At 39.4% G+C, this 25,400-nt stretch overlaps 1 protein-coding gene across 5 annotated transcripts; it reads right to left on the reverse strand.

The window, feature by feature from the left end:
- On the reverse strand, positions 1-25,397 carry SLC39A6 (solute carrier family 39 member 6). Of its 5 annotated transcripts, XM_036874315.1 has the most exons (10): positions 25,114-25,397; positions 22,747-23,460; positions 21,082-21,265; positions 20,060-20,229; positions 19,117-19,335; positions 8,137-8,242; positions 5,344-5,721; positions 4,175-4,255; positions 2,036-2,226; positions 1-1,257 (listed from the first exon to the last, which is right to left on the reverse strand). In XM_036874315.1, the coding sequence occupies exons 2-10, from the start codon at positions 23,449-23,451 to the stop codon at positions 1,105-1,107; spliced, it is 2,187 nt and encodes a 728-aa protein (XP_036730210.1). In that variant the 5' UTR covers positions 23,452-23,460; positions 25,114-25,397; the 3' UTR covers positions 1-1,104. The 5 variants fall into 5 exon arrangements, with proteins under 5 accessions (XP_036730210.1, XP_036730213.1, XP_036730214.1 ...); XM_036874318.1 differs by lacking the exon at positions 22,747-23,460 and having other exon boundaries at positions 25,114-25,249; XM_036874319.1 differs by lacking the exons at positions 22,747-23,460; positions 25,114-25,397 and adding an exon at positions 21,425-21,563.
- Positions 25,398-25,400: the final 3 nt, after the last annotated feature.

A 25,400-nucleotide genomic window follows, 5' to 3' on the forward strand; every position in this document is an offset into this window, starting at 1 on the left:
TCAAGCTGACACAGGGAATTTATTTTGTAGAAAAGCAACATCTAGAGAATGCCATATAACCCTAGTACATCTAAAGTACTACACATAAAAATGACAATTGCTCATAACAACAACATTGAAGCACTGAAAGATACCAAAGTACTTTCTGAATCCAAGAAGTCAAATTATAACCAGTATGGTTTTAATGTCCTAATATATATCAAAATTCTAATATGCTGACATGTGGTAAACCAGATAACCAGAACATCCAGTAATGTAACTTGGGTGACACATAAGTTAACCTGGGATATCCAAGTCTTTTGACGATACATAAACTTGCTCATACTCATCTGGTGTACATCCACACAAATATTTTAAAATTCCAATTTCTTGGTCAAGTGATATATTTTGCTTGAGTTTATTAAATACATTTAGATGTCTTTATTATACAAAGTTAAATGTACAACTAAATTAGTAAAAAGTGCTGAGATTTTATGGGAACATTAATACTCTGACAAAAATGTTTATCAATGTACTCTATACTCAATATTGCTTTTTTTCATTTAAATCTAAATTTTTCCCTTCTATCTTTAAACCAGTTTTGTGATTTTTTTAATATGAAACCTATGCCTTCTCAATTTATACAGTTTCTTCTCTTTTTTCCCTTATTTCTTAGCTTAAATTCAGTTTAAGCTTTATTGGTATCTTAGGCTTCATGTGTATTCTTACTCCTAAACACCAGCAGTTCTTCAGAGGCCTAAAATCCAGCATGGGAACTACTATATTAAATTAGTTCTAGAAAAAGCATTAAAGACATTTTTTTCTGAAATATACAGAACATGTCATGCCAAATCTCTTGTTTATACCATAAACCGGTAATATTGGTAAATTGCACATATAGCTTACATTCCCCAAATAGAATAACTTAAATATTAAACGTACCTTTATGTTACCACCATAACTGACCTTATAAGCATAACAAATGGCAATATTCAATACAAAAATCACAAAATCCACTAACCGTAAATGCTACATATCACAGCATAATAACTCATCTCCCTATGACCTACTCAAACTATAGACAGCAAACTATAGCTTTAAGCTACTCTAGCATTTATACCCTAATTAGAAATTTATACGAAACACAATTTTATGTTCAAATATGGAAATAAGCAACATAATTCCAAATCCCAAAAGTATCCCAGCATTCTGTAAAAAGAAATATCCCCAGCGGCTACATCCATGGTCACTAGCATCATTGTGCAGCATCTCAGGTACCTTAAAAAAAAAAAGAGCAACCTTTAATAAGTTTCCAGAACCACAGATTAGTTTTTAGAAGAATTTGCAGGACAGCTTTATATGTAGCTGGATATATTATGAGTCAATTCTCTAAAACATGACCACATATACATACTGACTCTAGCTAATAATAATGTCACACAGCATTTTCTAACAGTTTAATTAACAATGATTATTCATGGTCTGCTCAGCAAGTCAAAATTTTTATTGGTCCAGTTTGCTCCACTGTAAAATGGAGCGCTACATTGATTATCCTGCTTACTGTCTGTATCTGTACATAACATGTGGCTCGCTTGAAATTCAGAGATATGGAAGCCTTACATCATATAAAATATAATTTTAGCAATAAGATTGGCTGAGATTGTTAGGTGGACTTTGGTGACAAAAAGATGACTCCTTTGTCCATTAATAAGAAACCTTTAAGCATTCTGAAGTATACACAGTTCGCCAACAGTATGTGGCTTGTGCTAGGTTTCCTACATGTCTATAGACAATTCAATGCCTAATTACTGAAACTCTCCTCTCAAAAAGACACATCAGAAGGGGGTAGATACTTTTGTGTATCCTGATACACATTAGGCAGGACAAAGATGTGCTTGTGAGCAACAATCCAAAAAGATAAAACCATCAAGGACTTATAGTTTATATGCTACTTTGTCGAGCATAGAATCACTTCTCACTGCAACCATATTTAACCTAAACCCTTTTAAAAATGGTTTCATTGAACATTTTCTCTACTGACTTCTTAAAAACTTACCATATCAACCAGAGCAACATACATGAATAAGCCTGCAGTAAGTGCAAATATCCACATAGAAACATTTTCAGCATAATGACCAATGAAAATTCCTGTTGCCATTCCGAGATACGCCAGCATGGCTGACAGAGCATTATAAAGAACAGCCTGCTTAACAGTCATGCCAGCCTTTAGTAACACAGCAAAGTCACCTTTAACAGAAAACAAAAAAAGGAGATAAGGTAATTAAAAAATCATTTTTAAGACACATACGCAAAATACTTTCCAGATTTAAGAAATTCTCCAGGGCTCCCCTGGTGGCGCAGTGGTTGAGAATCCGCCTCCCAACACAGGGGACATGGGTTCGATCCCTGGTCCAGGAAGATCTCACATGCTGCAGAGCAGCTAAGCCCATGTGCCACAACTACTGAGCCTGTGCTCCAGAGCCTGCAAGCTGCAACTACTGAGCCCATGTGCCACAACTACTGAGCCTGCGTGCTGCAACTACTGAAGTCTGTGTGCTTAGAGCCTGTGCTCCACAACAAGAGAAGCCACCGCAATGAGAAGCCCACGCACCACAACGAAGAGTAGCCCCTGCTCGCTGCAACTAGAGAAAGCCCGAGCACAGCAACGAATACCCAACACAGCCAAAAAAATCAATTAATTAATTAACTTAAAAAAAAAAAAGTATTACTCAGGGCTAACAGTGTTAATCGGTGTAAATCACCCTAACAGCTTTATAAACTAAGATATCTTTTATCCAAAGTATTTCTTAAGGCTTCCACTTTGTCAATGAATGTCAATACTACAAATGTCAATAAGTACCAACTATTGTGCTCTTCCACTGTCTTCAAGGAGCTTTTAGCTGGCCACAAGGAGGAAGAGGGAGTAGAGAACACAAATGAAATGATCAGCAAATGATTAAGGAAATATATAATTAAGAGCTAAAGAGTCTAATGTTCTGGTTATAAAAGGAGAAAAAAAGGGCTTCCCTGGTGGCGCAGTGGTTGAGAATCTGCCTGCCAATGCAGGGGACATGGGTTCAAGCCCTGGTCTGGGAAGATCCCACATGCCGCGGAGCGACTAGGCCCGTGAGCCACAATTGCTGAGCCTGCGCGTATGGAGCCTGTGCTCCGCAACAAGAGAGGCCACGATAGTGAGATGCCCGCACACTGAGATGAAGAGTGGCCCCCACTTGCCGCAACTAGAGGAAGCCCTCGCACAGAAACAAAGACCGAACACAGCCATAAATAAATAAATAAATAAAATTAAAAAAAAAAAAAAAAAGGAGAAAAAAAGAAATTAAGATAAGAATAGCTGAGAGAGGCTTCATGGAGCATGAAGGATCTAGAATGTGGAACATAGGGAATTCCCTGGCAGTCCAGTGGTTAGGACTCTGCATTTCCACTGCAGGGGGCCCGGGTTCGATCCCTGGTCGGGGAACTAAGATCCCACAAGCCGCGTGGTGTGGCCAAAAATAAATAAATAAATAAGTAAACAAAAATAAAAATAGAATGCATAACACAGACCAGATGTTGAGGATTACAAGTATTGAGCATGAAGACAGGAGGCCGTCTAAATGGCAGAACACAGGCCAAGGAACAAAAGTGAAAATGGCATTACAGGTGTGTGCGAATATGCATCTATACGAAGAAAAACAAGGACACGAACTGGGAACCAGGACAACTCTGGGAAGGTTTTAAGTCCCAGTGACAGAGAAAAAGAATTCAAAACACTATTCATCAACTTCTCATTTCTTTAGCTCTAGTGAGTGAAATACTCTCTGTCAACTTCTGTCTGTTAATGGAAGATGATTCTTTAGATTCCTGTGGTCTTATTCATATTGTGCATATGAAGAAAACGATCACTGATGTCAGCAGTATGCTGGTATAGGAAGATATCTGGTAGGGGAAGAGGAAAAGAGAGGGGACCCAGGTATCTCTTTGGCAACCCCACACAGGCAATTGTGTAATTGTAATCACAGGGTTAGAATTCTGGCTGGAAACAAACTTGTCCTCAGTAAGAAAGAAAGCTGGCTAGGTTAGTAGACTTAGGAGAAGGCATAAATGAGGAAGCTTGCTGGAATCTATCATTAGCAAAAGCCAGAGACACTAAGACACTTTACCCACCTGGAAAATACCATTTGTAGGGTTCTCTTACCTAATTCATGAGGCAACTCATGACAAAACACAGCAACAGAAGTACTTAAGCCACTCGATAAACCTTCAGTAAAAGCAGCACCTGTGTAAAAATCATTGCATTATTTTGTGGGTGTGTATTTTTAAAATCTTAACAGCATACACAATGAGGTAAAAGAAATAAAATATATTCTGGTTGTGAATAAACAGAACTTTCTCAACTGCACTCTGTACCTTCTTCATAAGTAATCTTAGATTACATTCAATTAGGTTTAAATTTCCCAAAGGAGCACAACGATTGAGAAGGGAAGGTTCCACTATGCCTTAGAGTGATTAAATGATCTTACACAAACCTGAGAAGTAAATTGCTACCACATAAAACACTTACTTAAAAATATGAAACAAACTGATTTAAAAGGTTTAGGAAAACACCCTCAGCAGTCAAGAGTACAAATATGTTTCCTGGCCTCAGAGGAATTCACTATATGATTAGACCACCATGTCCGAGCGTTTGCACATCCTCCTTTGTCGCTTATGCTGTGCACAGTGCAGAGAAGGTAGAGCACCAAGCTCCCAGGGAGCCAGGCTGGGCTACAAAACAACACTGCCTCCTTGGCAAGTGGTTCACCTTGCCAGGCCTTGGCTACCTAATCTGTACTTATTTCCACGGTTCCTCCCACCACTAAGTTACTACAATTTTTAAGTATTTCTATTACCTCTCAGTTGTAGCACAACAATTTAATAGCAAAAAAATCTATAATTCTTCTTTGGGTAGAGATTAGTAATTAAACTTATCAGATATATGAAGATTCCTTTAGCATAAAAGAAAAGATGGTGGAAGTAGTTTACTTTAATAAATACTGTTTATATTGCAGATAAGGGAACTCAAATGTATTTGGGAAAAAAAAAAATCCTCACATGTGCTCCAAACACCTTAGAGCCTGAGCCTGCAAATTAAAACAATTTTTGGTAGTTACAATTTAGATAAAGGGCCAAGCACAGTTTCTAGCACTTAAACTAACATTTATCGAGTACTTCATTGTCAAAGCAGCCAAAAAATAAGTAACAGTTTGATAATCTTAGAAGTCAATAGCCTTATCAAACCAACCTATTCCTTGTTAAAATAAGACTGGTACTTTCATGTGACATTTTCAGAGTCAACCAACAAGGGACAGATATGTAGATATATACCAATTGCTAGGCCATCGCTGAAATTGTGCAGGCCGTCCCCCATGATCACCATCCACGCCAGTGTGGCAATGCCGGCATCCTTCAGCTCCTCCCGAGAGTAGCGCTGACTGTGACTGTGTGGGTGGTGGTTTTGGTGGTGGTGGTGATGGAGAATATGATGGTAGTCATGATGGTGGTGAACGAGGTCATCTGACTGGCCAAGCGTATCATGGAAATGCGAATGGCATTTATTCTTGCACCCTCTGGGTACGTATTCATTGTAAACTTCCTGTGGATGAGCATGAGCTATCATGACTTCCTCTTCTTCCAAGATTGCTGGCTGTTGAGAATCAAAGTGGGAGGGCTCTTGTGAGTCAGCTCGCAAATAGCCTTCAGGTCCTAGGTGTAAACAGAAAGGACATTGGGACAAAGTCAAATGGCTTTGTTAATGTGCATGGACACATTTCAAATATCTCCACTGACAAAGTCAACAAAAGATCTTAAAGCATGGCAACTCTCTCACACAGACCTGGCAGAACTAGACATTAGAGTATTGTTGATGAAAAACATCAGTAGGTAAATGATCTCACGTACTAAGAATGGATTTTAAATGTTAACCTTCAGTAACTACCCCCAGATCCTCCCTTAATTTCTTCTGCCTCCTTATGTTTTTAAAGATGATTTTTTTCCAATTATAAAAGAAGTACATGCTTACTTTATAAAAATATTTCATTTTTGATATTTAAAATATTTAAGAAAAATATTCCAGAAAAATACTGAAAATTGGAAATAAAAAACATGCATAATTCTGTCATCTGAGTTCCTCTCTTTCAAAATTCAAGGAAAAACAGAAGAGGGGAATTCCCTGGCAGTCCAGTAGTTAGAACTCGGTGCTTTCACTGCCGAGGGCCTGGGTTCAATACCTGGTCGGAGAACTAAGATCCCTGCAAGCCGCGTGGCATGGTCAAAAAAAAAAAAAAAAAGAAAACACAGAAGAATCTGAAATACCATCATCACCAAGAAACAGTTGTTATCTATCTGTGTAAGATAAATTGCAACAATAAGGTTTTGTTTTTTCTTTTTTATACATTGGTATCAACTTTCTTGGGAGCATTCCCGATACTGTGGCCCAATTCTAGAATAGCTGTTTCCTCTCATCATTATAAATTTCACTGGAGCCCATTACAAAGGTTGAAGACAGAATAGATGCAGGAAGACGAATGAGAGTATTCACCTGCTCTTTAGAGAAAAGCAACATGCTGGAAAATAAAGGGTGGACAGGAAATCTTACAAATAACTTGGTAGCAACAATAAAGTTCTTCTTCCTCCTTAGTCAGCAACTATATATTGAGTATCTGCTCTGGGCCAGGCACCTGCCCAGATACTGGGACAAAGTGGGTCAGCACAAAGTCTCTGCCTTCGAGAAGCTTATGTTCTTGTGGGGAGATAGCCACTTAACAAAGAAATACATGTATAAATAAGGTAATCTAAGGCATGGGAAGAAAATAGAAAAGGGTAACCTGAAGGAGAGTGACTGGGAGACCTTTGTATTCAGGTGATCAGGGAAGACCTCTGAGGACGAGATGTCTGAGTTGAGATTGGAATGATAGGGGGAATTTATATGAAGACCTGGGAGAACAGTACTCCGAACTGAAGAAACACTGAGTGCCAGGCCCTGAGACAGACCTGGTGTGCTCACAGGATGAAAAGGAGGCCAGTGAGGCTGGACAGGACAAACCATCGGAGAGAGTGGAGGGCAGGGCAGGAGCTCGAAGGTCGTTGTAAAGCGTTTCGTTTAAAATTTTAATTTTAACTGAGTCTGTCCAACAAGAAATGCCAAGCTAACAAGTTACAGGAAACAGTAACTTTACAGTGGAGAAACATGGTAGACACAACGTTAGCCAAGTGATCAAAATTAACACCACCTGTGTGTGACAGAGAGCATCCTGTCGGGTGGCACACCATGTCACTGAAAAGGATGCAATACCACTTCGTGGTATTCCTGCCCAAACTGATCAGCCTAATGTGAAAACATTAGACAAACCCAAAATGAGGGGCAATGAGATGCAACATTTGATCCTGAATTGTACTCTGGGCCATTTCTTTTCCTTTTAGGGGTTGGGGGAGTATAAAGAAATTATTAAGACAATTGGAAAAACACGAAAAAGGTCTATAGACTAGAAAATGGCATTGTATCAGCTTTAATTTCCTGATTTTGATCACTGAACTGTGATTACAAGGGAATGAATGTCCTTTTTCTTAGGAAACATAAACTTAAGTATTTTGAGGTAAAGAAGCATCATGTTTGTAACTTATTCTCAAACGGTTTAGAAAAAAAATGTGTATGTATATATACAGAGAGAAAGAGAGAAAGAATGATAAATGTAGGTAAAATAACTGGGGAATATAAGAAAGGGGTACAGGAATTCTTTGTACTATTCTTGGAACATTTCTCTAAGTCTGAATTTACCTCAAAATAAAAAATTAGAGAAAAAGGAGATGTAAATATATATAGAAATAACCAACTCACTGGCAATTAAAAGAAAGTATGAGTTTAAAAATAAAGAGCGGGTGGGGGGTGGTGGTGGTGGAGGAATTCCCTGGCGGTCCAGTGGTTAGGGCTCAGCACTTTCACTGCTGGGGCCTAGGTTCGATCCCTAGCCGGGGAACTAAGATCCCATAAGCCACGTGGTGCAGCCAAAAAAAAAAGGGGGTGGGGGTGGAATATGGTTCCCCCTCTTCCAGACAGTCCAGGTTGCCTGCAAATCACAGAGCACTGAATTCCCTCCAGCTCTCAGATTTATAAGGACTTACGATCATCTGCGTCTACTTTCTCCTCATTTGTTGACAGTTGAGATTCATACTGGGACAACTGCTTCTTAATCTCCACATCATCATCATTTTCAGGTTTTTTCTGATTCTACAATAGCAAGGAAAAGCAATACTTTAAAATAGGTGGTTTGCTTATACATACATCTTTAGGTAAACAGTTAAGCAAAAGATTTCATCGAAAAAGACAGCAGAGTAACAGACTTCTAATGGAATAAACCCCATCTAAAGGCAGGGCCTGTACTTAACTTGCATAGCACCTAGTAGTTTGTTTTAGGCATAAACTGTTCGGAAAGGTAAAGAATTAATGCTTCAGTAATATGAAAGAAAAATTACACACTCATCTTTCTGAATGTCCCCCTAGGTCACACAGTCTAAATTTGGTCTTATGCAAACAGCACTGCATCCCCTGGGAGCTTGTTAGAAATGCACAGTCTCAGGCAACACCCCAGACCTAATGGATTAGAATGGGGATTTTAACTAGATCTCCAGGTGACTCATACACCCATTAAAGCTGAGCTCTGCCTCAGGCCATTGATTTAGAACCAGCTAGAGGCATGTCCTCCAGGAATTTAGTGATCTGCTAACCAATTGCTTAGTTTCCTCCAATGCCTCTTTTGGACACTGAAACCCCATACTTTCCATACTTTTTATAAATTAAAACTATACTGTGATATCGATATGCATTTGTTATAAAACTAAAATACTTTTCGGGTAGTAAAACACCATTAACAAGCTTTTCTCTTTTTAAACAAATCTCTATTAGTTAGCCTTGAATTTATCACTAGGTTTTTTAACCAACTGAATACTATACTTGAGATATTGTCCATATCTCAGAGCCCAAGAATAAAGGTCACTGTTTGAACAACGGTGCCTGTTTATTACTACTTACATAGAATATTCAAGATAATAAAAACTGTCACAAAAATAATAGATTTCTTATTTGCAGTATCTTTTGAATATGACTTAATAATCACCATACCTGAGATTTCATTCTAGCTCTAACAGTATATAAAATATCTGTACCTTCTTAGGTTATAAGTTTTTAAAGGGAAGCACAGACAAATCTTTATACCTACCTCTAGCAAAATGCCTCAAACACAGAGAAAGTACTTAAATATTTGTGAAAATAAGTGAATTCATGATATTTTAAATTACTTCAGTTGATGCTTTATTTGTTTGCCAATGATTATCTGTAGGACATAGACTTTTTAAGCAATTCTTTCATTCCCTAAGTATTAAGAGCCTGTAATGTTCCCTGCGCTGAATGGTGGCAATACATCAATATATCGTAAAACAAGATACACATAGTCCTTGTTCCCAAGGAAGCTTATCACCCACAGGGAGGGAGGCTTTACACAGGTAATGATTATACAATTCACTGACTGAAATTTTTGATATATTTTACAAAGGAAAAATATACAGTGTTATGAGAGCATATATATATAAGAGCATTTAACAAACATTTAAACAAATCCCTCTGCCTGCTCTCCTCTGCATTAGGACAACAAAATAATGTAAACAGGCCAGTTAGGAGGCAACTACTATCACCCAGGGAAGTCTGGCATGGACCAGAATGACAGCAAGGAAGATGGAGAGAAATGAATAATTTCATTTCTGGATACATTTAATAAAACTAGGTTGGATATAAGGATGAGGGAGACAGAGATGATTCTCTGGTTTCCAGCATGAGCAAGAAACCTGAGAATCCAGTAGAAAGAAAGTTTGACATGGAACTATTATAACCATCTAACTACACCAAGTATGCGATTTAACCCTAATCTGAATGTAGAGATTTCAGAGCGACATATATGGAAGGTAACCTAAAACTATGACATATAGAATTTTCCAGGAGTGCAGGATGGATGTCTTAAGGGAAATCTTAGGTAAAATGTTCTGTTATGGGTCTGAAGAGCTCCCAATACTTGCCATATAATGAATAGTTTTTTTCTTTTTGAGAGAAACAAACGAGATTAAAAGCTGTTATGTAAGTTCCACTAAGATCTGGATGCCCTTGAAAAAAGAGAAACTAAATATTTTCTAAAAAGGAAGAGGGGAGGAACCAAGATAGCAGAGAAGAAGGACGTGCTCTCACTCCCTCTTGTGAGAACACCAGAATAAAAACTAGCTGCTGGACAATCATCAACAGGAAGACACTGGAACTCACCAAAAAAGATACCCCACATCCAAAGACAAAGGAGAAGCCACAATGAGACAGTAAGAGGGGCGCAATCACAGTAAACTCAACTCCCATAACTGCTGGGTGGGTGACTCACAGACTGGAGAACACTTATACCATAGAAGTCCACACACTGGAGTGAAGGTTCTGAGCCCCACATCAGGCTTCCCAACCTGGGGATCCGGCAATGGGAGGAGGAATTCCTAGAGAATCAGACTTTGAAGCTTAGTGGGATTTGATTGCAGGACTTTGACAGGACTGGGAGAAACAGAGACTCCACTCTTGGAAGGCACACACAAAGTAGTGTGCACATCGGGACCAAGGGGAACGAGCAGTGACCTCACAGGAGACTGAACCAGACCTACCTGCTAGTGTTGGAGGGTCTCCTGCAGAGGCGGCAGGTGGCTGTGGCTCACCTTGGGGACAAGGACACTGGCAGCAGAAGTTGTGGGAAATACTCCTTGGCGTGAGCCCTCCCAGAGTCTGTCATTAGCCCCACCAAAGAGCCCAGGCAGGCTACAGTGTTGGGTTGCCTCAGGCCAAACAACCAACAGGGAGGGAACCCAGCCCCACCCATCAGCAGTCAAGCGGATTAAAGTTTTACTGAGCTCTGCCCACCAGAGCAACAGTCAGCTCTACCCACCACCAGTCCCTCCCATCAGGAAACTTACACAAGCCTATTAGATAGCCTCATCCACCAGAGGGCAGATAGCAGAAGCAAGAAGAACTACAATCCTGCAGCCTGTGGAATGAAAACCACATTCACAGAAAGATAGACAAGATGAAAAGGCAGAGGGCTATGTATCAGATGAAGGAACAAGATAAAACCAAAGAAAAACAACTAAATGAAGTGGAGATAGGCAACCTTCCAGAAAAAGAATTCAGAATAATGAGAGTGAAGATGATCCAGGACCTCGGAAAAAGAATGGAGGCAAAGATCGAGAAGATGCAAGAAATGTTTAACAAAGACCTAGAAGAATTAAAGAACAAAGAAACAGAGATGAACAATACAATAACTGAAATGAAAACTACACAAGAAGGAATCAATAACAGAATAAATGAGGCAGAAGAACGGATAAGTGACCTGGAAGACAGAATGGTGGAATTCACTGCTGCAGAACAGATTAAACAAAAAAGAATGAAAAGAAATGAAGACAGCCTAAGAGACCTCTGGGACAACATTAAACGCAACAACATTCACATTATAGGGGTCCCAGAAGGAGAAGAGAGAGAGAAAGGACCTGAGAAAATACTGAAGAGATTGTATTTGAAAACTTCTCTAACATGGGAAAGGAAATAGCCACCCAAGTCCAGGAAGCGCAGCGACTCCCATACAGGATAAACCCAAGGAGAAACACGCTGAGACACATAGTAATCAAATTGGCAAAAACTAAACACAAAGAAAAATTATTGAAAGCAGCAAGGGAAAAACGACAAATAACATACAAGGGAACTCCCATAAGGTTAACAGCTGATTTCTCAGCAGAAACTCTACAAGCCAGAAGGGAGTAGCATGATATACTTAAAGTGATGAAAGGGAAGAACCTACAACCAAGATTACTCTACCCGGCAAGGATCTCATTCAGATTCGATGGAGAAATCAAAAGCTTTACAGACAAGCAAAAGCTAAGAGAATTCAGCACCACCAAACCAGCTCTACAACAAATGCTAAAGGAACTTCTCTAAGTGGGAAACACAAGAGAAGAAAAGGACCTACAAAAACAAACCCAAAACAATTAAGAAAATGGTCATAGGAACATACATATCGATAATTACCTTAAACGTGAATGGATTAAATGCTCCAACCAAAGACACAGGCTTGCTGAATGGATACAAAAACAAGACCCATATATATGCTGTTGACAAGAGACCCACTTCAGACCTAGGGACACATATAGACTGAAAGTGAGGGGATGGAAAAAGATATTCCATGCAAATGGAAATCAAAAGAAAGCTGGAGTAGCAATACTCATATCAGATAAAATAGACTTTAAAATAAAGAATGTTACAAGAGACAAGGAAGGACACTACATAATGATCAAGGGATCAATCCAAGGAGAAGATATAACAATTATAAATATATATGCACCCAACATAGGAGCACCTCAATATATAAGGCAACTTCTAACAGCTATAAAAGAGGAAATTGACAGTAACACAATAATAGTGAGGGACTTTAACACCTCACTTACACAAATGGACAGATCATCCAAAATGAAAATAAATAAGGAAACAGAAGCTTTAAATGACACAATAGACCAGATAGATTTAATTGATATTTATAGGACATTCCATCCAAAAACAGCACTTTACACTTTCTTCTCAAGTGCGCACAGAACATTCTCCAGGATAGATCACATCTTGGGTCACAAATCAAGCCTCACTAAACTTAAGAAAATTGAAATCATATCAAGCATCTTTTCTGACCACAATGCTATGAGATTAGAAATGAATTGCACGGAAAAAAACATAAAAAACACAAACACATGGAGGCTAAACAATACGTTACTAAATAACCAAGAGATCACTGAAGAAATCAAAGGGGAAATCAAAAAATACCTAGAGACAAATGACAATGAAAACACGACAATCCAAAACGTATGGGATGCAGCAAAAGTAGTTCTAAGAGGGAAGTTTATAGCTATACAAGTCTACCTCAAGAAACAAGAAAAATCTCAAATAAACAATCTAACCTTACACCTAAAGGAACTACAGAAAGAAGAACAAACAAAACCCAAAGTTATCAGAAGGAAAGAATTCATAAGGATCAGAGCAGAAATAAATGAAATAGAAACAAAGAAAACAATAGCAAACATCAATAAAACTAAACGCTGGTTCTTTGAGAAGATAAACAAAATTGATAAACCATCAGCCAGACTCATCAAGGAAAAGAGGGAGAGGACTCAAATCAATAAAATTAGAAATGAAAAAGGAGAAGTTACAACAGACACCACAGAAATACAAAGCATCCTAAGAGACTACTACAAGCAACTCTATGCCAATAAAATGGACAACCTGGAAGAAATGGACAAATCCTTAGAAACGTATAAACTTCCAAGACTGAACCAGGAAGAAATAGAAAATATGAACAGACCAATCACAAGTAATGAAATTGAAACTGTGATTAAAAATCTTCCAACAAACAGAAGTCCAGGACCAGATGGCTTCACAGGTGAATTCTATCACACATTTAGAGAAGAGCTAACACCTATCCTTCTCAAACTCTTCCAAAACATTGCAGAGGAAGGAACACTCCCAAACTCATTCTATGAGGCCACCATCACCCTGATACCAAAACCAGACAAAGATACTACAAAAAAAGAAAATTACAGACCAATATCACGGATGAATATAGATGCAAAAATCCTCAACAAAACACTAGCAAACAGAATCCAACAACACATTAAAAGGATCATACACCGTGATCAAGTGGGATTTATCACAGGGATGCAAGGATTCTTCAATATATGCAAATTAATCAATGTGATACACCATATTAACAAACTGAAGTATAAAAGCCATATGATGATCTCAATAGATGCAGAAAAAGCTTTTGACAAAATTCAACATCCATTTATGATAAAAACTCTCCAGAAAGTGGGCATAGGGGGAACCTACCTCAACATAATAAAGGCCATATATGACAAACCCACAGCAAACATCATTCTCAATGGTGAAAAACTGGAAGCATTTCCTCTAAGATCAGGAACGAGACAAGGATGTCGACTCTCACCACTATTATTCAACATAGTTTTGGAAGTTCTAGCCACAGCAATCAGAGAGGAAAAAGAAATAAAAGGAATACAAATTGGAAAAGAAGAAGTAAAACTGTCACTGTTTGCAGATGACATGACACTATACATAGAGAATCCTAAAAATGCCACCAGAAAACTATTAGAGCTAATCAATGAATTTGGTAAAGTTGTAGGATACAAAATTAATGCACAGAAATCTCTTGCATTCCTATACACTAATGATGAAAAATCTGAAAGAGAAATTAAGGAAACACTCCCATTTACCATTGTAACAAAAAGCATAAAATACCTAGGAATAAACCTACCTAGGGAGACAAAAGACCTGTATGCAGAAAACTATAAGACACTGATGAAAGAAATCAAAGATGATACCAACAGATGGAGAGATATACCATGTTCTTGGATAGGAAGAATGAATATTGTGAAAATGACTATACTACCCAAAGCAACCTACAGATTCAATGCAATCCCGATCAAATTACCAATGGCATTTTGTACGGAACTAGAACAAAAAATCTTAAAATTTGTATGGAGACACAAAAGACCCCGAATAACCAAAGCAGTCTTGAGGGAAAAAATCGGAGCGGGAGGAATCAGACTCCCTGACTTCAGACTATACTACAAAGCTACAGTAATCAAGACAATATGGTACTGCACAAAAACAGAAACATAGATCAATGGAACAAGATAGAAAGCCCAGAGATAAACCCACGCACCTATGGTCAACTAATCTATGAAAAAGGAGGCAAGGATATACAATGGAGAAAAAGCAGTCTCTTCAATAAGTGGTGCTGGGAAAACTGGACAGCTATATGTAAAAGAATGAAATTAGAACACTCTCTAACACCATACACAAAAATAAACTCAAAATGGATTCGAGACCTAAATGTAAGACCGGACACTATAAAACTCTTAGAGGAGGGCTTCCCTGGTGGCGCAGTGGTTGAGAATCTGCCTGCCAATGCAGGGGACACGGGTTCGAGCCCTGGTCTGGGAAGATCCCACATGCCGCGGAGCAACTGGGCCCGTGAGCCACAACTACTGAGCTCTGCGCGTCTGGAGCCTGTGCTCCGCACAAGAGAGGCCGCGATAGTGAGAGGCCCGCGCACCGCGATGAAGAGTGGCCCCCGCTCACCGCAACTAGAGAAAGCCCTCGCACAGAAACGAAGACCCAACACAGCTAAAAATAACTAAATAATAAAAATAAAGGAATTCCTTTAAAAAAAAAAGCAAAGGGGTCTAGGTAAGGTCCTCTTGATAAGTAAAAAAAAAAAAAAAAAAAACTCTTAGAGGAAAACATAGGAAGAACACTCTTTGACATTAATCACAGCAAGATCTTTTTTGATCCACCTCCTAGAGTAATGGAAATAAAACCAAAAATAAACAAATGGGACCTAATGAAACTTCAAAGCTTTTGCACAGCAAAGGAAACCATAAACAAGACGAAAAGACAACCCTCAGAATGGGAGGAAATATTTGCAAACGAATCAATGGACAAAGGAATAAGCTCCAAAATATATAGACAGCTCATGCAGCTCAATATTAAAGAAACAAACAACCCAATTGAAAAATGGGCAGAAGACCTAACTAGACCTTTCTCCAAAGAAGACATACACATAGCCAAGAAGCACATGAAAAGCTGCTCAACATCACTAATTATTAGAGAAATGCAAATCAAAACTAAAATGAGGTATCACCCACCTTACACCAGTTAGAATGGGCATCATCAGAAAATCTAGAAATAACAAATGCTGGAGAGGGTGTGGAGAAAAGGGAACCTTCTTGCACTGTTGGTGGGAATGTAAATTGATACAGCCACTATGGAGAACAGTATGGAGGTTCCTTAAAAAACTAAAAATTGAATTACCATATGACCCAGCAATCCAACCACTGGGCATATACCCAGAGAAAACCATAATTCAAAGACACATGCACCCCAATGTTCATTGCAGCACTATTTACAATAGTCAGGTGATGGAAGCAACCTAAATGTCCATCGACAGACGAATGGAGAAAGAAGTTGTGGTACATATATACAATGGAATATTACTCAGCCATAAAAAGGAACGAAATTGAGTCATTTGTTGAGACATGGATGGACCTAGAGACTGTCATACAGAGTGAAGTAAGTCAGAAAGAGAAAAACAAATATCGTATATTAACGCATGTATGTGGAACCTAGAAAAATGGTACAGATGAACCGGTTTGCAGGGCAGAAGTTGAGACACAGATGTAGATAACAAACGTATGGACACCAAGGGGGGAAAGCCGCGGGGGTGTGGGGGTGGTGGTGTGCTGAACTGGGCGATTGGGATTGACATGTATACACTGATGTGTATAAAATTGATGACTAATAAGAGCCTGCTGTATAAAAAAATAAATAAAATTTAAAAACTAAAAAAAAATAAATAAAAATTAAAAAAAATAAAAAGGAAGAGAACATGTAATGTTTGCAAAACTCCTGTGGGAAGTCTTTGTCTAGAAATTATGCTTATTTGCCATTTAATGTTTCTTATACATGTAACAAACATTTACCAATCATCTATTATGTGCCAGACACTATTCTAGGCACTGGAGATACAGCAGTAAAGAAGACAGAGAGGTCCTGGCTCTTAAGAACTTACATTTTAGTAGAAACTATTTTAGAACAGAGATTATCAAACTTCTTTGACTACAGTTCACAGTAATATATGTAATAAACACAGAGTAATATATGGAATATACTGTAATATCACGGTTGCATTTAAAAACATTGGTCGTGACACAAGATTTATTTCACAATTCACAAATGATTAATTTGAGTCTAAAAAATACTGTTCTGTATTAAACAACAGAGAGCCTACCTCTTAGAGTCCCATGTTAGAGTGCCAGATGAATATAAGGCAATCTTTAGGTAAAACTTGAAAATTAAATTGAAATTAGAATGCTAAATAAATTATGGCATTTGAAATAGAAACACAATAACACAAATAAACACAAACAACCCCTCCCAAAAAAAACCCCTAAAAATGATCTTTTTTTTTTTTTAAGGTGAGAATAATCCCAGAGAATGCAAAGAAGTTTGGATATAGTCTCAAACCCATCCAAGTGAAGCAACAGGGACAACAGGAACACAGAAGATGACTTCCTGGATTAAGAACGAGTAAGCTATTGTTATTTCACTTCTTCCCTGTAAACTGAGGTTCAGTAAAGGTTCAAAATTTGCAATTTGAGATTTTAGTGAACGTAAAATCCATAAGGGCAAATATTCACAGGATGGAGGAGGCCACTCTTCTCTTCACACATGCACTTGATTCCCAAAGTGAGCTCTGTGCTCAGCAAGAATCAACTATGTTGGTTTTCAAGCCTCTTCATGCCAGCTATACCTGTTATTGCAATTGCACAATTTAATTACATATTACTCAAACTATGAAATGATGGTGAGAATAGTTACTTCCATGAAAACTTAAGTTGAAAGCTTCTGAAAGATTCAAAGGCAAGTTGTTAAAAAAGAAAAAAAGGCTATTAAATTACATAAGGCACTAAAAATAGAATTACCATATGACCCAGCAATCCTATTCCTGGGCATATACCCAGAGAAAATCATAATTCAAAAAGACATATGCACCCCAACGTTCACTGCAGCACTTCACAATAGCCAGGTCATGGAAGCAACCTAAATGCCCATTGATAGACGAATGGATAAAGAAGATGTGGCACATATATACAATGGAATATTACTCAGCCGTAAAAAGGAACGAAACTGGGTCATTTGTAGAGGTGTGGATGGACCTAGAGACTGTCATACAGAGTGAAGAAAGTCAGAAACAGAAAAACAAATATCATATATTAATGCCTATATGTGGAATCTAGCAAAATGGTACAGATGAACCAGTTAACAAGGCAGAAACAGAGACAGATGTAGAGAACAAACATATGGACAGTAAGAGGGGAAAGAGGGGGTGCGGGGGGGTGGGATGAACTGGGAGATTGGGCTTGACATATATACACTAATATGTATAAAATAGATAACTAATGAGAATGTGCTGTGTAAGAAAAATAAATAGATAACTAATGAGAATGTGCTGTGTAAGAAAAATAAATAAAATTCAAAAATAAATAAAATTCAAAAAAAATGTTATGCCTTACATAAGGCAATCACTGTATAAAATTGTTTATATTTCCAAAAATCTAGATTCTACACTTAAAATAGCTTTACAAGTATGTAACCTCTTGCTCAATTTTAGAGAAACCAAAATTGGAAATTTAGATGAAGCAGCATGGCGGTAGAGAAAAAATGATCATACAGAACTCCAACTCAAAGAAAAGTTTGGTCAACATCAAATGACAAGAATATGAGTACACAAACATCCAAGATGTGTACATGTCATTTTTCAGAGTCCCCATGAGGACAGTCTTTTGACTCATTTGCCCAGTCACATCAGATAGGAAGAGGCAGATAACCACAGGCAACTCCAAAGATATTTTTACCAGAACTAGAGAGCCTACTGTTCAGCTTCACACTGTCTTCTGGTGGCAATTTGCAAAGGGCAAGTCTGTGAAAGTCACATAGTCTTTCAAACAAAACGTAATATTCAGCTACTGCATGAGTAATTTAAAAGTTAATCCATGATACTTTTTGCTTAAGCCACTTTATTGAGGTATAATTGACATATAACAAGCTGTACATATTTAATGTACACGACTCAGTGAGTTTCGGGATAAGTATATACCCATGAAACCATCGCCACCATCAATGCCATAATCACGATGCTTCTCATCTTCAAGGCCCTGTGTGTGCCTTGTTTGGTGATTTGTATAGATATTTACCCTTGCCTTTCTTATGGTCTTGTGACTTTGAAGGGAGTACTGAAGATAGAGAACTCCAGGGTTATAAAGATACAGAACTGCTCTCCATGAGTGCTTCTGGGAACAAAAAGGTACTGAACCCCCTCACAAATGAAGATCATACACCCTGGACAAGCCCAGTTTAGTTCAAGTACTGCTCTAAATAAATGTCCAATGCATAGTAAGTATTCAGAATACTTTTACCTTTTTCTTCTTATCTTTAAATTGCTTGATCAACGTGAGGACATGTTCAACAAGAAACATGAAATACAAGCCTCCCAGAGCTGTCAGACCTTTCCACGTGGAATCAAAATAAGTACTTTCTTCTATGTTTTGAGAAGAGAGATGGCTGAAAAGCGGTCCTCTCTTCATTTCCATTGCTGGTTCTTCATGGCTGTGACTATGGTGATGACTTGCATGAGACTAAAGGCAAAATAATATGGATTTTATAAATTCAGTAGTTTCACACGTCAGAAAAATTGGCTAAGATAATTAACATCAAATTTGAAATTATTCAGAATTAGGCAATTAATGCGATACTTCGGAATGAGGGGAAGTTTAGGATATTAAAAATAAAATGACCAACAAGCAGCAGCGATCTAGAGCTTAAGGTATGTAATGTACGATTGGCACTTAGTAGAGTGGATCTGTTCAATGTAAAGACAGACACATTCCCCAATGACCCTCACAACATACAGGTAGTGGGTATTTCCAGTGTTTTCCCATGGCCACAAATAAGAGGGAACTGCAAAACTTAATAGGCATATAGTGTCTATTGCTTATACTCCCAGCTGAAAAGCCCCTACCACAGTCGTCAGTGTGCTTATAAGAAGCCCAGTCTGGGTAATGGGCCCTGGCAGGTACCCGAGATCCAGGTGCACTGCCCCAGTGGCTTGCAGCTGAGTGCAATAGGAACTTCTGCCACTGGGTGTGAGGGAACCAGGTGTGGCGCACACTAACAGAGGTGAGACGGGGGGTCACAGGGTATGCCCCACGCACGTGCTCCTAGAAACCAAATTTCCAGCCTTTTATAAATATCAATACAAAGCACAAACCAAAAGTACACACACACACACACACACATATATATATACACACACATATATTTAATGTTGAATACACTAATGGGATAAATTACTGTACTTACATGTGGAAGAAGGTGTAAAAAAGCATCACCACTCAGTGTCCCAACAGCCAATGCCACAAGGAAACTCAGAAGAAACTTGAAAAACACCCGATTCATGAGAGGCACTAAGATAACACCCAGCAAAGACAGGAAACTGATGACAGAAATGGCTATAAAGCCACCAACCCAGGCTGTCAAACAAAACAGAGCAAAGGAAAAAGTAAACAATTGATAACCTTTAAAAGAGAGACTGTGGAGCGGCTTAAGGCAACTTGTAAAAGCAGGGGAGCTAAAAAAGTACAAACTCAGTGGAATAGGACTGTGGTAACAGAGCAATAACCAAGAAATTCGATCAAATGAACAATGTGACTGAACCCTCCAGGTAAAGGGCATATACCTAGTGGAAAATTCTTCAGCTAGGGGTGAAGGGAGGGGAAGACATGGTTACCAAGGATGAACTCTAGCTCACTTGGGAACTGAGCTTTCAGACTCCCATAACAGTTAAATTATGAGAGAGAAGAGGAAAAAGTTAGGAATGGAAGGAAGGAAGGAAAGAAGGAGGAAAGAAAGGAGTAAGAAAAGGAAACTGGGAATTCAATAATTTCCTCAGTGAACAAAGCAATTAACTCTTCATTATAGTTTCTGAGCAATGCAACTTACACTATAGCAGAGCATATCCTGATTTCATCTATTAATAAGAATGTATGAGAATTAGTCTCCTAAACAGCAGAGATGAACTCTGACCATCCTCCAAACGGTATGACAACATATAAAGATCCCAAACTTTGAATGACCCTGACCTATCCTGTGGGAGGACCTCAGACAAGTTATGATCTAAATTTTATTTTCTCGTTTTTGTTTGTTTTGTTTGTTTTAAGGGTAAGGCTTACACACTTGCTTTCTTCACATTCAAGGCAGAGAACAGTTAAGATGATATATTTGTAATTACGCTGAAAAATGAATAGGTTGATGTAAATATAAGGAAAAGTACAACATAAATGTATCTATTGGAAATGATTTTTACACAAAAAAGGCAATTTTACCTATTTGTAAAGAATACGTCTTTGGAGGGATTTCAGCTTTCTTTTCATTCGTTGTATGAATCAGACATGATCTAGTATCAATCTGATTGATGATGGCTGGGCAGAGATAGTTGAACTCGGTGGCATTCAGTGGAACCTGGATGCCCATGCCATGAGATGTAAGCAGCTTTGATGCATTGAAACACTGAAGAAAAGGAAACAGTGAAATCACCAAAAGGTATTCCCATTAGAGAATCCAAAAAAGCTGTTTGATGACACAACCTTCTTACTGAAGGTACCTACTTCTTTATTTAAGTTAAGGTAAATCAAAATCAACTTTAGTTTTAAGTACTTTGGAACTTGCCTCAAGCTACCTGGAGATACTACATCACAGGGGTGATTTCCCATCTCTTCCACCTATTTCTTCTTGGGAGAAGCAGTCACATCACCAATCACCTTGGGAGAAAGCCTCAAGGGGAAAAAACTTGAGGATAAATGGACATTCACAAGCCTGTTAACTCATTGTATAACCTATTAAGGAAATGAGCTTTAATTTCGAGACAGGTTCACTAGAGATTGAGAAATATGTTGTTCTAGTACTAACGCTACCCTACCTGGTCTAAACAAGCCCAAGACATGTCACTCTTCCAGCAACAACTGTAATTGCAAAACTTAGCTCAGTTCTGTCTACATACTTGGCAAAGTAATGCTCCACAATGAGAGAATATTAAATTATGTCGATTACTCTTGCGAAGGACAAGGCTGGTTAATAAAATAAACCTGTACGGAGGCTGTTGTTTCAAAAATTTAATTAGATGACAAGCTTAGTTTGAAGAGACTCTCCTCTGGGGAATGTAAGCTCCCCCTTCTCACCAAGAAAACTGGTGGTAGCACCTGTTTCTCATCTTCTCTAAAGGTATTTTAAACTCCCACAAATCTTGGCCAATACTACTCAGAACAAACTTTATCACTAGTGTCGCTATGGGAATGACCATTAGTAGGATTATCCCAGAATTAGTAAATCATGTGACGGTTTGAATGAAGTACTTAAGTTTTGCCTATTAATGTATACCAACTAACTCCTTGTTGTTGACATCTCTCAGCCAAAGCAAATTGTGTACAGTCTGGAAGTCTAGTCTAGGAAAAAACCACATGAACTCAGAAGGTCACTGCCCAGACTTCTCACGTGTCCAGCATATCGCTGCTATTCCAGTCACTCCACAGGTCACTGTGATCCCTCTGCCAAGGAGGCGAAGCTGCCCTTCCCGCACTCTTCAGCCCTTCCAACCACACCTTTTCCTAAAACAGGGATTCTAACTCCTGCTCTTTCGACCTTCCGGTTTCTGTGTTTCAATTAATAGGATTCTCCTTTAAAGATTTTCTCCAGATATAATTTTGATATCTGCTTTCTACACTTACTTTAAATTCTATATTAGAAAATGGTTTCAGCAGGCAGCACTATTCTTACCAAAGAACTACCCCCCCCCCCAAGTTTTGTATCAGGGATGTTTACAACATAGTAGGGACACTTTGAGCTAAGTGCCTTGCTGAGAGAGTAGAAATTCCCCTTTCAATGAACTCACCATTTTATTTTTATTTTAAACTCCTTACAACTGAGATAGAATGGCAATGACAGGACAGACAAGCAGGCATATCGATTAAAATAATGAACAGCACTCATCTTACCTCCTGAGTATTTTCATTTGTGCTTCTGGAATACATAAAGCCTTTTCTGGGTTCACTCACAGATTCATTTGTTTTCCTACTAGCCAGCCAGGTCGCCCAGCTCTTTTCTGTGACACTGGGTAGAGTGGAACTGCTCACACCTTTGGGGAGAAGTTTTCCATGTTTTGGAGTTTCTATGGTCTCTAGAAAGTGAGTTCCTTCAGAGACAGCATTATACACAGTTGAGGTCACTTCACTAGCACCAGCGCCATCCTTGATTAAAACATTCCTTCTACCATTGGCATGTTCTGATCGATGAGGTCCTTTCCCCTGGCTGTTTCTAGGCTCTTTACTTGAACTATCAGAGTCATGGTCTGGGCAAAGAGCTTTTCGATTTTTACTGGAAGCAGCGTGACTATGGTGAGAGTGATGCTCGTGGTCATGGTGTATATGGATTCTCTTAATCTTATCTATGCCTATATTCTGAAGCAATTTTCTGAACCCTTCAATTGACAAGGAATTATTTTCTCCATAGCGATGGAAAAGCTGCTGTAGATGATGCTGCCGTGTGGTAACTGCCAAGTCAACATTAATGCCAGATTCCCAATTCGGAATAATTTTCTCAGTGGTCTGAGGGAAAGCAGTGGCTGGTCCTACTTCATGAAGGGGATTTGTGACTGACAGAACGAAGGTCAGGATCAAGATCACTGATAAATTCCTCGCCATTGCACCTTCCTAAAGAAGACAGAAAAAAAAAAATCCTTGCCTTCGCTTCCAAAAAATTTGAATTAAGAAATCCTATGCTGAAAACTGATGTCTAATCAAATAATCAAGTTTTACAGAGCATCATCTAGTGTGATCAGTGTAGTAAAACAAAAGAAAAAAAAAACTGGAGTCCTAGGCTCTACCCCTGCATTGCTAAAGCATGGGAAACAACTGGAGAGCAGCTGAGTGCTAAGACTGTAATTAGCACTGTAAATGCAACAGTAATTCAGAGACTGGAGGGGTCCAGGTGGCCACAGCCACACTGGCAACTTCTTATTGCTTCGAACAACGATTTAAAACAAAAGAAAACCCAACTAACTACCTCCACCACCACCACCGTCATTTCATAGAACAATCTTTCAACATCAAAAAAAGCAGAAATGGCAATCTCAGAGTAAGTCGCATTTAAAAATTTTTTCTTAAACTATATGCAAATCACTTTAAGGCTTCTCTCCTGAAATCCCACTCTTCAAGGGCACCCAATTCTGCCAGTTTCTTGTGAATCCTTCATGCATACTCAGGCAGATGTGTGCCTTAACCACACAAACAGGATCTTTTTTTTTTCCGCCTCAACAAATGACATCTTTCCATGTCAGTACATATAAAGGGATCACATTCTATTGAATGACTGCAGTTTTTAAGTAAATTAAACTTCATAAAAAACTATGTTGCTCTTATATTGCTATAAACCAGTGAAAATTTTGTCAGACTATTACTCATCCATACAGTAGTGTTTGGAACCAAAGCCCTATGCTCCAAAGAGGAGTTAGGAATCCAGTTGAGCATTGAATTCAGTTAAGGAGAGGAAGGTATAGTCCAGATAAGCGGATAGACTAATATCTCAGGACCCAGCCAGCAGATGTCCAGCACCAATGATGGGTAGTGATCATGACCAAATTCATCTGCCTCCAGTGAAAGACGCAGATGTCGGGCTCTGGAGTGAGACAGCAAGGGCGAGAGAGGCAACCTAGCTCTACCACTTTCAGCTGTTCTTCCTTGGACCCACTGGTAATACCCATTTTATAGGGTGACTGAGAAAACCACATGAATGGATGTATGTGGAAGTGCTCCAAACACTGTCAGCAGTGTTGCACAACTGCTGCTTACCATACTGTGGAAAATGGAAGTACGCACTACCACGGGGCTAGACTCCTGAAAGAACAATCCCTGGGGCCTGAAGTTTTAATAGGCAGAAGAGAACCATTAAGAAATCATTCGCCGAAGAGAGGAGAGGAGCGAGATGCGTGGGGACAACACAGACGAATGGCTCAAGGGCAGCCCCGTGCCTTTCTCCACGGAGGATGCTTAGGGCGGTCCCGGACCTGCCGGCGGATCTCCGTCCCCGCAAGTCCGCGGGTGTTGGAGAAAAGAAAGCAGAAGGAAAGGGCCTGGAGAAACGGGTGAGTGGAGAAAACGGGAAAGAGGGCACAAAACTGTTTCTAAGGGCTATTTTTAAACACGACAGTACCTTTTTCGAAAATGAGATGAACAGGACAAACCGTTTCCTTACCGCGTTGGACCCCGAAGCCCATCTGTGGGATGGGAAGCCCAACTGGAAGTCCGGCCTCGTCGGCCCGCGGGGTACCCCTCTCCGCCCGCCTCTCCCGGACCTGCGGGACTCACCTCTCCGCGGCCTCGCCGTCCCACGGCCCGGTCCCGCGCCCCGCTTCAGTTCCCGCCGGCGGTCCGGAGGGCTCGGAACCGGCCCGTGCTTCTCTCCCTAAAAACCTCTACACGGCACGGAGAAGCGGCGGTCTCATCGGCCCAGCCACCCCTCGGTCGGGGTACCGCCGCGCAGACACCGGGAAGCAGCGCCCCACGCGCCGTAGCCTCCCGGGAGCAGGAGGACAATTACTAATTACCGCCGCGCGCAGCGCGCGGCCGGGAACCACCGCCCCCGCCGGCCATGA

Source organism: Balaenoptera musculus, chromosome 14 (assembly GCF_009873245.2).
Source record: "Balaenoptera musculus isolate JJ_BM4_2016_0621 chromosome 14, mBalMus1.pri.v3, whole genome shotgun sequence".
Taxonomy (NCBI): Eukaryota; Metazoa; Chordata; class Mammalia; order Artiodactyla; family Balaenopteridae; genus Balaenoptera; species Balaenoptera musculus.